The 12,956-nt window shown below is 39.7% G+C and overlaps 1 protein-coding gene across 10 annotated transcripts in view; it reads right to left on the bottom strand.

The window, feature by feature from the left end:
• The window catches only part of RNF217 (ring finger protein 217), a 125,188-nt gene that overhangs the window by 26,170 nt on the left and 86,062 nt on the right, over nt 1-12,956 (bottom strand). For 7 of the 10 annotated variants that reach the window (XR_004968994.1, XR_004968995.1, XR_004968996.1 and 4 more), the window contains one exon: nt 11,932-12,096. The exons of 1 other annotated variant lie outside the window; for it this stretch is intronic. Coding sequence is in view for 6 of the 9 variants with exons in the window: in XM_036318225.1 (XP_036174118.1) it covers nt 11,932-12,096 (165 nt within the window). In the remaining 3 variants the exon portion in view is untranslated. Of the gene's footprint in view, nt 1-843; nt 1,450-9,274; nt 10,451-11,931; nt 12,097-12,956 lie in introns of those variants that run through there. 2 more of the 10 variants (XM_036318230.1, XM_036318228.1) reach the window with 2 other exon arrangements.

The raw sequence follows: 12,956 nt of genomic DNA, 5'->3' as shown, positions 1-12,956 counted from the left end.
CTGTTGCCAGCTGGGACCCCATGGCGATCCCAGAGCAGGCAAGTGCGGAGGGTTGGCAGCCTCCAGGTGGGCCTGCTGCTGGGACCCCATGTCGATCCCAGAGCAGGAAAGTTCCCCACAGGCAGCACCCAGCAGGGCCTGCCCCCGGTCTCTGCAGTGATCCGGTGGTCCATGAGCAAGGAAGCACAGCCTGCAGGCAGCACCCCACCCTGGCCACAGCTCAAGGGAGAGAAAAACACGCAGTGGAGGCCAGGAGCCTGAGAGATCAACACAGAGGGGGCGCCTGCTCCAAGCCCCCACGGTGTGGCTGGAGACAGGCCCCCAGCAGACACACACACTCACACACACACACACACACACACACACACACACACACACACACAGGACGCCTGCTCTGAGCCTCCAATGTGGCTGGGGGCGGCCCCCAGCGGACACACACACACAGGACGCCTGCTCCAAGCCTCTGCTGCCAGAATGTGGCTGTCAGTAGGACATCCACTGAGGGCTCCCAGACTGTGAGAGGGGCAGGCTGGGCTGAGGGAAACCCACCCTCCAGTGCACGAATTTCGTGCACTGGGCCTCTAGTATATTATAACTTAATACTAACAGAAAAACAAATTGATACAATGCAAGTTACTGTGCAACAGGGGGTATTACTTTTCACATTTGTTAAGCAAGTTGTAATTTTGGTCTCCTGACACCCAGGGGATAATATATTTCATATGCTAAATGAGTTCCTTATATATTTCATTCAAGAGCACACTTTGACAATGCCATCTTTATTTTTAAAACACAGAGCCTTAAAATGTAGGCTTACATTACATTTACATAAATTATTTTCTTTATCAATGAAGCTGTTTTATGATCATTTCGAAACATTCATTGATTTAGCTTAGCTAAAAAAATAGAAATACATCACCCAGTGGCTATAATTTAGAATCAAAATTTTTGTTTTTACTTAAGAGACAGAAAGAGAGTAGGACAGACCAGATATTCCTAGTCTATTAGATTGAACTGACAACTCATAAACCAAAAATGTCACTTGGTTTGATATTACTCACAGGGTTTTTCTCCATCTATAACAAATAAGGCTGGCTGATACTTAAAGGAGTTGAATATTTAAACACTAAATGTTGTGAAATACCTCTTTACACTTCAAGTCATGAGATGAATGTTCGGAATATGCCCGATATTTCTTTAATAAGAGTTTTTGCTATTAAGTTCACAACGCAGTAGACAGAAATAACAAAACGGATCATTTCTGAGCCTATGCTATTCATAATACATAGCACCATCTGTAAATAAGAGATTATTCATAAAAAAACACATATGCTTCTATAATTTAATTCTCATTATTGTCTGGTAACCTAAAATGGCATTATGTACTGCTGTGGCAGAAAGGTAATGGCAAGGCAATCAGTGCTTGGGCGTAATAGGTCCAGATGATCCCTGAAAAACAGGTACGTAATTGGAAATATGCTTACTGTTTCCTAGGTAATAACAGCTTGTTTTTAAAACAATGTACCAAAAGCATTTTGATTTCTGCTTTTCAAAACAACAACAACATATTTTTAGTAGCTGCCCTCCTCAATGCACTTGTGCTTCAATGTACTTGTTTTCTTTGTTACAGGAAATTTCATATACATCTCAAGTTAAGTCTTATGATTTATGACAGAAATTTTTGAAGAAGAGTCTTGAGTACTATCCAATTCTTATTCTCCAGGGTAGGGCTGTACTAAAAATTAGCCCCTAATTTTCTTCCTTCTTCCCTGGAGCTTATGTCTCATGTTCTCAGAAATATTCAGACGCCAGTTTTCCCCTCCTTTACATTCACTTTGACCCCTTCCCCTCTGCAACTGTACTCTGCTTAGCCTGCCAAAGTCCAGGTATTGCCACATCCTAATAAATCCTTCCTTTAATTCCACAATAATTCTTCTAGCCAATAATTACCCTCACTCTTCCATTTTTATCAAGCTTCTTAAAAGAATACTCTATATTCTGCTTTTATCTTTTTTTTGTTAATCCTCACCTGAGGATATTTTTCCATTAACTTTTTACAGAGAGTGGGAGAACGAGAGACAGAGAGAAACATCGATGTGAGAGAGATACATTGATTGGCTGCCTCCTGCACACATCCTGACCAGGGCTGGGGAACCTGCAACCAAGGTACGTGTCCTTGATCAGAATGAAACCCAGGATCCTTGAGTCCGCAGGCTGGCGCTCTATCCACTGTAGTCCTCAGGTGGCTACAATCCCGTGTTACTGATACATCCAGATCCACTATCTTTTCTCCAGGAAACATTCAGTCATTCATGCATTCGACAATTATCTATTTGTCCATTGATAAAATCTGATATGGTCCTGCCCTGGAAGAGCTTATAGTCTACAGTGTAGAAAGACATCACTCACTTGTACAAATAAATATATACTCATAAGCTATGACAAATGCTATGAAGGAAAAGAACAAGTTGTGGAGAGAGTACTTGATAGGAGGCGCTTGATGTGGCCTAAGGGTCAGAAGAGGCTTCTCTAGGGAAGAGACATTTGATCTGAGAAATAAAGGTCAAGTAGCAGTTCACCAGTTAAGAGGACTCGGAGGTAGGGAGAGCACCCCCAGCACAGAATATTCATGACACTGCATCCATGAAATGAGAAGCAACCTGTACTAGCCCTGTCGTCGCCTTTCTTACTCTACATCTTAGAACTCTTCATCTGTATCCTTCCATCCAAACCCTCGACTCCCCCAGTTGATGAGCTCTAAAAGGACTCAGGTCATGTTCATCTTGTTTACTGTTTTATTACAGAGACTCGCTCAGGTCCTGTCACATAGCATGTTCTCAATAACATCTTAAAAAAACACCCAATGAGTATTATCCATGACCTTCTAATCACCAAATCCAATTTTTAGATTCTTATGTAATTGTATCTCTCAGTGCCATTTAATCACTTGACCACTATCTCCTTCTGCCTTTTATATACTCTTGCTTCAATGCCACCCTTATTCCAGGTGCTCCTCATAGCTCCCTGAGGTTCCTATTTCTTCACCTATCCCTAATTCCCCCCAGGGCTCACCACTTTGCACATACTCTTTAGGCAATCTCTTCAATACCCAAATGGTTTCAACTTCCTTCAACCAGATCTCATTTCTTAATTTCCCCTGTGGACTTGACTCCTGAGCTGCAGACTCATGAAGCACCTGTTAGTTGGTAATATATACCTACATGCCTTAAAGCCATTTCAAAGTCAAATAAGAAAAAGAAAATTCACCATCATCCCGTGGCCCCCTGGTCCAACAATAACAAAATAAAACTAGGTCCATCTCCATATTTTATCTCAGGTTATGGTATCACCATCCACTTAGACACCCAAGCTAGATATCTGGTAGGTACACTCTTTTTACTTCCCACATCCAACTAATCATCAAGGTAGGCCTAAGATACTTATCTACTCCTTCTCCTCTTCTCCAGCTGTTTGACCACTAGCTTAGCTCATACTGTCATCATTTCCTCCTACATGTCCACAACTACCTTCATATAATCAACAACAAACAACATGAAAATATCTGATATCACCATTCCCCTCCTTACAACTTTTCATCTGGAGGATGAAATACAAGTTTCTTAATATTGCATGCAAAGCCCAGGCTTCTATTTGTTTCTATAGCCCCACCTTTCACCACTTCCTTCTGTGAACCTTACGCTAAGGGAACCACAAAATACTTGTGGCTTTGTTCACAGCACACGTTTCCTGGCTCTGTGCCCTTATACCTCCGATTGTAACAGCCCCACTCCTGGATACCATCCATCAGGCCAAAATCCATCCAATAATCCTTAACAACCCCCCTTCCCTGGATTCCCCAAGATGAATGAGATATCCCATTATAAATTCAATCTCAGGAGAGTGAACAAATATTAAAATTATTTGTGATAAAGATGGGGCATTGGATGCAATACAATTTAGATCCTAGAAAGTATTTGCCATCAAATAATCAGACTTTTCTCATAACTAAGGTCTAGACCCGTGATGGTGAACCTTTTGAGCTCAGTGTGTCAGCATTTTGAAAAACCCTAACTTAACTCTGGTGCCGTGTCACGTACAGAAATTTTTTGATATTTGCAACCATAGTAAAACAAATACTTATATTTTCGATATTTATTTTATATATCTAAATGCCATTTAACAAAGAAAAATCAACCAAAAAAATGAGTTCGCGTGTCATAGGTTCGCCATCACTGGTCTAGACTTTGGTACAAGAAAATAATAGCAGTGATAACACTGCTCCAAAAATAATGATATCAAGCAATCTGGAGAGTTAAAACGGATAATCAGTACTGAAGGAGAAGCTATTTTATTTTCTGAATGGGCACTCACTATTTGAAAGCAGTCACGGGCCCCTCCCTGAAGGTGATTTTGTAGTGGCGTATGTGAGACCAGAGAACTGCAGGACTATAAGATCCAACATTAACAGTCCAAGTCCTTCAGCAATCATAGCTCAGATATAAGAGCACATAGATATGGCTTTCGTGCTAATTTTATGTGAACAGGGGCAAATTAATCATTGTCTCTGAAAATACTTTCTTGCCCAAAGCAACCTATTACAGGATTCAAGAGAATAAAATATCTAAAGGGAAATAGCATGAAAAGTAAATTTCCTTAATTCCAAAATCACCATAAATTATGAATGAATATAATTCACTTTCCCCTGACTGCTTTTTCCAGTTATATAACCTCTCTGAAACTGTTCCTATATCTTGAAATGGGCAATTACCCTTTCCTCACAACTTCCTTTTGGGAATTAAATGAGACAACAAATATAACTTATATACTACATTACTGTGAACAATCTTAAGAGTTTTACCAAAAGGTACTGAATAATTAAAATCTAGATGGCACACTGGAACTTAGTATCTCAGGATTAAGGATTTGAAGGGATACATAAGTATAAACTACAATGGAGACTGACATGTAGCAACTATCAGTATATGTCAGACAGTATTATTATAAATACTAGTAGCCCAGTGCACAAAATTCGTGCACAATGAAAAGGAATTAGAGAAACGTAATTTGGACTCACTATCTAATATCAATAATACGTGAGCATGAGGCAGTCCGCGTTTCTGAAATTCAATGACAAATTTTCGCAATTGCTTTGCCAAATAAATGGAATTTACAGATAGCATTTAAAAGAGCATTCAGCTTAATATTAAAAACTCTGGCTACCAAGTCAGGTCTATTTTCAACTTTTTGCCAGCATTGTAAATTGTTTGCAGTATCTGCCCATTTGGGGTTGCATGTCATGGTTATGAATAAATCGGGCTTGTCATATTTTGTTACAATTGCCATAGCATTCTGATATCACTACTGCATATTTCTGGGACTACCCTCAGAAGATGATGGAAGTATTATCATTTTACTAATCGGCACACTGTCATTTTCAGATCTAGATTTGAGATAATCCATCAAACCACTATATTTTTTAACTCTCAATTTAGATTGAGAGTTACAGAGAGTGGGAGAACGAGAATCAGCCTTTGGTCAGACAGCTTTGATGAAATTTATCCGAATGGCCTCCATTTTTGAATATGAATCCACGATAAACTGTTGAGTTAATTTTCCTGCATTTAAAATAAGATTGAATGTGTCCTGCACAGAGAGATGAAATCCGTAATACTGCATTTGTGTGACTCGTGTCCTTACATTTTGTCTAGTATTATTGTCAATTAAACTGTTGTCTCTGAGTCTTAATGCAGTATCTGTTCCCCAGCCTTTTTCACCATGTGGGAAAAGAATAGGATATGTCATTGCATCTAATGTAGAAAACAGGATATTGATTTGTTTCATTTTAGTGGCATTTGGATTATTGGGATCTGGTTTACAATGAATGAGCAAGTTCCTTTCAAAAGGAGGTTCTCCACCTTCGTTTCTGAATATGATAGTAACTTCGGTTACACGGGGAGAATTATATCTACCTGGGTCACTGTTACGATCGTATTTAAGTGCCATTGTTACTTCTGTGGGAGTAATACCTTTTGCTGCTGCTTCAGATTGGGCTTCTACCTCATGTAGCATCTTGTACGATTTTGTTAATTCACTTATTTCATGCATGAGGTTGTTGATGTTGATCATGAGTCTTCCTGAGCAGCCTTGGTTTTCTGGCATTGCTAATCTTTTACTTGTAGCTTCAGCTGTATCCAAAATAGAGTTGAGCAAACTTCCGAGAAACACCATCCAAAGGATGTAAAGTTCCAGTATGGTGATAAACTTGTCCGTGTATTCTAAAACAGTATGGCCCATATCCTGATGGCGATGCAATATTTGCACCCATGAAAGCAAAAGAACTATTTATGAAACGAATATTTTCCATGAAATTTTTACTGTCAGAATCTTCACTTGTCATTAATCTTTTTAAATATGCTGGGTAATCTGGAATATGTATATCATTTGGGCAGACTTTCCCTTTGCTACAACATCGAGTAAATTTCCCATCGGGTGGTTTTTCATTAGAGAAATTTAGTGATAGGCAAAATTCACATCGAACAGTCATTCCACCACAACTATGTTCGAGAATTGCATCCTCATGTACTCCATTTTTGCTGAGAAGGCAGTTCCTACCAGTATTGGTAGTACTTGTTGATGACTGTTCTCTAGACATATTCTGTCGTCGCCACCGCCTTCTTTCAACTTCAAAGGCACATTGGTCTTTAGACATTTTCTGTCGATAATGCTGGTGTTTTTCAGCATCAGAGCGATGTTTTTCCAGTAGCTGGTATTCAGATACATCCTGTCGCAGGAGCCGCCTTCTTTCAAGATCAGACGCACACTGCTCCGCAGACATTTTCTGTCAATAACACCAGCATCTTTCTACTGCAGAGCTATGTTGTATCAACAGTTGTTCTTTAGACATAGTCCCACCTCTCTACTGTCACGGTCTGAGATGCAGGTGAATGACAGTCCTGGCTATCAGGCGACTGGGAGCTGTCTGACCAAAGGCTGATTCTGGCTGATTCTGCAGGGGTGGGACTTCCTCCTCCTTGCTGTCAGTTTCCACAGCTGTGATGAGGAAGCTGGGGTGACAGAGGGAGCTGCACACTCCATGCTGCCCTCTCTATCGCAGTCCAGCGGTCTCCTGCTCTGCCAATTCCTCCAAACCTCCCGCTCTTCGCCGGCAAGGTCCCAGGAGCCCACGGGCGTGGTTAGGCGCGAGCGGTCTCACCTCCTGGACTGGCGAAGGTCCTGGGAGCCTGCAGGTGTGTCTACAGCCTCGCCTCCTGGGCCTGTGAAGGTCCCAGGAGCCCACGGGCATGTCTACGGCCTCACCTCCTGGACCTACGAAGGTCTTGGGAGTACGCGGCCACGGCTGCTGTTGTCTCCTGGGGCGCCTGACACCTGCGTATGCAAATTAACCGCCATCTTTGCTGGGTTAATTTGCATAGTCACTCTGATTGGCTGGTGGGCATGGCTTGTGGGTGTGGCCTGTGGGGTAGCTTGAGCGTAGCAGAGTGATGGCTAATTTGCATGTTTCTCTTTTATTATATAGGACTAGAGGCCCGATGCACCAAATTTGTTCAAGAGCCTTGGCCCCGGCCCCCCACCCACTGTGGCTAGGGGCCTCTGCCTCAGCCCCCGCCCACTGCGGCTTTGTCCGGAAGGAAGGCCGTCCAGAAGGATGCCTAGTCTAATTAGAATATTACCCTTTTATTATTATAGATAATTATTGTTACTGTGGTAAGAACAAAAAGAAACACAGAGCACTGTACAAAGGCATTTTCATGAATAAAATAAAGATGGCATATCAGAATTCAGCACTCCCTATTCATATCTTGGCATTTATTTAAAAAAAAAAGTCACATGAGTATGACCAATTGACCAATGGACACAGACAGTAGGGGGTGGGGGCATGTGCTGGGGGGGCAGAAGCATGCAGGGTGAGGTCAATAGGAGAAAAAGGAGACATATGTAAAACTTTTAACAATAAAGAATTAAAAAAATAATTTAGAAAAGTGACTATTTTGTCACCTAGAAATAGGGAATATGTATGTTGACACTGGAATAAAATAAATGACTTAATTACTCCTTAATTCATAAATCACATTACTTATATATTAACCTATCAAAATGTATAATTTTCTAATTAATGATCTCTATTCACTGTTTTAGAAAATGTCCTAAATTGAGATGTGAGATTTAGATAAGAGGAAAATTAAGGTGGTCAGCTGCATGCAATCTAGTTCTGTGGCTATATTTGTACCACAATACATAAATGTTTGTATAAATATTCCTCTTACCTTTGTATAAAAATACCTGGTTGGGAAAGGAATGTTTGAGAGATTGCCCTTTAATTTTCTAAATAAAAAGAAAGCTAACCATTTTGAAAAATATTAAACCAACTTTGCTTTAGTAAGCCCATATTCTAAGCAACATTTAATTTTTACCTGAGGAAGGAAAAAAAATGTGACAGCCAAATCCTTAGAGGTTGTGTAGACAAGTAGAGATGTTTAAACAGCTCCAGAATGTTGTTGCTTTCTGTTCCACTATTACATTTTATTTAATTCTAATTGTGAACTATTTCAAACATTTTAAAAATTAGAGATAACAATGTCATAGACATACAGGGATTCACCACCTACATTTAATAATGGTAATATGTTGCAATATTTACTTGAGAAATACATTTTTGAAGAGACAATGCTTCCTTTATATACTCCGTTCTTTATATAATTGTTTCTTAATTTCCTGTTTACTTTACACTGGCTTACGTCAAAGTATCAGTTAAAGGGCCAGAAGATATGGCTACTCTTTTGGAAGTACATTTGTTAAGAAAAATATACTCAAGAGGGCAGAAATCTGGCATTGGGAAAAATGGGGTTTTAACAATTTAAAACTTCATAAAGGAAAAACATGATATGGATAAGAGTCCAAATCTGGTTAAGACAAGTAACACAAATTAACTAATATTAAACCATTTGAGGAACAACCAGAAGACTGGATTATTAACCATTCTTACAAAGTTCTCCCCTACATTCTCAAAGGCTTCAAAACTGTAATCTTTAATAAAGTTTAGTATTACATTATACAGTAATACTGAGATTTTTAATTCTTCTTCTAAAACAGTGGTTCTCAACCTTGGCTGCACATTAGAATCACTTGGGAATCTTTTTAAAATCCTGATTTCTGGGCCTCATCCTCTGGAAATTCTGTTTCTTTGTTACTAATGTTGTGGCCTCACCCCATAACAAAGAAACAGAATTTCCGGAGGATGAGGCCCAGAAATCAGGATTTTAAAAAGATTCCCAAGTGATTCTAATGTGCAGCCAAGGTTGAGAACCACTGTTCTAAAATCTAAAATTTTCAGGCCTTTAGGAATATCTAGCTGGGGTTTTGCTACACATTTATAATTAATTAAAATAAATATTTATTTAAAAATTTGCTTTAAAGAAACAGACTTTAAAACATACGTGTTGAACAATAAAATTATATGTGGTTACCACTTTCTGAAAACAAAACCAATAAAATAGATTACTTCAGTTTAAAGAATCGTAATGAGTGTATACTTCAGAATAGTTTAAGTATTTCAAGCTTTCAAACAAAATATAAATTTAAAAAAACACCACCATTTGCACATAAAAATGGTTAAGATGCTAAATTTTATGTTTGTTTTTTTACCACAATACAAAAAAACATGTGAGTCCTGATACTGTTTCCAAAGTCACATGTTTAAAAGAAAACTGAAACCATTTGTATTCAAAACAGGCAATAAGAGATGACTTAAACTGACATAAATGTTGTGGAACTTGAATCTCACCAGACAGTAGATTCTCTGCTACAAGGTGGTCACTTCAACTGATTCCACCTTCCTTGGCTCCTCTCCTTTCAGCTATTTCAAAGGTAATTCCCTTCGGAGCCACTGCCTTTTAGCCACTGCCTCACCAGGGAACCAGCACGCATGCTTTCCCTTAACTGTGCCTATTTGTTAAAACTGCGAGAAGTTTTCAGTGCATTCAGTAAAGTCATTACAGTCGGCTGCCTTTTCTTTCTATACATCAGAGTCCTTTTAGTGTTCAATGAGGGATTACAGTAACAAAGGTATGTTTCTATGTATGACCTCAACTCATTCAGGATTTCCCAATGCATAATGCTGCAGGGCTGCTCATTCCGCATACAGTCTTACAGCCAGGCTAACAGGTAATTGTTTTCATAGCTTTCCAGAGAGATATAAGGTATACTTATGTACAAAAAGTTAAGTAGAATGACTTAACAGCACACCTAAATTCCTACTGGCCTTCATTTAGTCTGAAACTGAGCAGTAGCTTTCAATAAACAGAAAAGACAACAGAGGGGGAAAGGCCTTATTGTTCCATTGTCCATCAATGGATGAAGAATAAAATGTACTGAGCAGCTGGATCGGAAGAAGCCCTAAAATCGAAAGGATAACTGCAGATGAAATTGCCATCTAGAGGGGAAACAAAGAAAGTTTTAGCACAAACATCTTCACACCTCACTTTTAAGAGAGCCAGGTCATCTAAACTATTTCTAAAATTTCCTCCAATTAACTAAGAACGTGACATGTTATTCCAGGCAATATTTTTATTTACTATATGTATAAACTAGTAGGTGCATTTGGCATAGTGATTCATGCTCATTAACCAGCCTCAGATACTTTTATTGCTTCAAGTTGAATTCACAATGATTAATTTAAAAATTTGTCTGAAACTTCAAATTTTATTTATCTGTTGCTAAGTTTCCAGGAGAGAAATGGCAGAATTGTTCTTAAAAGGAAATAAAGCCCAATTTAGACATGATTTTAAAAAATAAATTTGGCAAAAAGTGGAAACCCCATATGGCAGACTACACATATACATATACACACATATAATTTTCTAATGTGAACTTTAAAAAACAACTTCAAATTTCAACAATTCCTATTCTGCCAGCATCAAATCCAAAGTTTCCTGGCGGAACTGACTTGCTGCTTTCTCTTTGGACACTCTTTCAACATCAAGGTCAAAGCTCAGATACCTGCTCACGCCTGCTTACTTGCACGATTATCAAGAGAAAGAGGAAAAATGGAATTCATACAATTCCTAAGTCCTGATTTTAGCGCTTAGATTTACAAGAGGCAAATGATCAGTTTACTGTAACCCTCAAGTGACGAGCAGTGGCAGAGGGAAAGACAAGCAAAGGGCCGCAGGATTCAGAGCCTGCGTAGCGGAGAAGTTATTATAATTCATGTAGCAAACTGGAAACAATACGTGGGTACCATTTTCATACTAGCTTTACCCTGTTCATACATCTCCATTTGTAAGTGGAAAAGAAGAATTTTGAAGTTTAAGGACAATTATTTATATACTAGAGGCCTAGTGCACAAAATTCATGCACAGGGGTGGGAGGTGGTTCCTCAGCCCAGCCTGCAACCTCTCCAATCTGGGACCCCCTCGGTGGACATCCCTCTTGCAATCTGGGACCGCAGGCTCCTAACCACTTGCCTGCCTGCCTGATCACCCCTAACCCTCTCTGCCTGCGGGCCTGATCACCCCTAACTGTCCTCCCCTGCCAGCCTGATTGCTCTTAACTGCTCTCCCCTGCCGGCCTGATCACCCCTAACCGCCTCTGCCTTGGCCCCCGCCACCGTGGTTTTGTCCGGAAGGTTGTCTGGAAGATGCCTGGTCTGATTAGCATATTACCCTTTTATTATTATAGAAAACCACTCTAAATTTTGAAATGTAATGCAAAAAGCATTTACATTGTTCATATACAAAATTTGCAATTTAGTTATGTGATATAATTACTCTTCTAAAATGAAATAGCACATATACTTCTCCTCACCTGCAATAATAAAGTCATACCTACAATTCACTCCAATGTTGTAATAATATTACTCAATGACATGCAGGTGCACATGTGTCGGTTCTTTCCACCTAAAGGTGAGCTCACCTTGCACTTTGGACACTTCTGGGCGTTCCGCTGGCCGTGCTCAATCTCGCTGGCCCAGTGACGCAATAGTTTGTCTCCTTTTTTGTACTCCTTGCAATTAACACCTTCATGCCAAGGAGAGTGGCACTTAAAACACCAGACGAATTGGCAAGTGGGGCACTGGATCTGTGTAAAGAAACGTAGGGTTAAGCACGAGTAGAGAAATGCTGAACGAGTCCAAAGGATAAGAATGGTGATGCTTGGAGAAATAAGCTAAACGGTTATCATTTATCCAGATTTAAAGTATCCCCCCCTCTCCAAGCCGTGAACTGCAACGCAGTATGACTGTTGTGTTATAAAGGAGGAAAGCAGTGCTTTGGCATGGATGATTCGGCTGTTTGTAGGCTACACTAGAATTAAACACTTGGGACATTCTGGAAATCAATTTGGTCTTAAGAAAATCTCCCAGGTTGAAACAGAATACAACCTGATCCACATCCACACACTCAGGAGGCGGCCTTTAAATTCACTTTCTCTTGAACCACGTTTCCAAGCATTTCCATTGCTCTTTTTATCCATGGCTTCATTCACTTTTATAAAAATCAAAATGCCCCAGATGTTTCATCAAATGAAAAAACACTGGCAAACATACTGCATTTGCTATACCAGCACTTGCAATGACGCACCACCTGAAATAATGGATAGCTCCTTTTTTTGCTATCAATCTAAGGGAGGCTAATTATAAAAGTAATACAAAGGATCCTATTAGAAATATATGAGTCTTGGTGGTTCTGTGGCCTGTTAGCTAGGAAATCGTCATAAAGATGTCATTGTATTTTTCACTGTGTGGCAGTGTATGTGAGAGTGTGTGTGTCTGTTCATTGAAAACATTTGTCCTCCATGTGGCATGGAAGACTTTACCTGACTTCCTTTATTTTGAAAGACAGTGGAGTACCTAATTCTTACACAATATTTCTGGTCCTCATTCTCAGAAGACATGGGCATGCCCTAGCCGGTGTTGCTCAGTGGATAGTGTCGGCCTTCAG

This window comes from Myotis myotis, unplaced genomic scaffold, assembly GCF_014108235.1.
Source record: "Myotis myotis isolate mMyoMyo1 unplaced genomic scaffold, mMyoMyo1.p scaffold_m19_p_7, whole genome shotgun sequence".
Taxonomy (NCBI): Eukaryota; Metazoa; Chordata; class Mammalia; order Chiroptera; family Vespertilionidae; genus Myotis; species Myotis myotis.
Note: the sequence above shows the minus strand (reverse complement) of the source record. Positions and strands in the feature narration are given on the sequence as shown.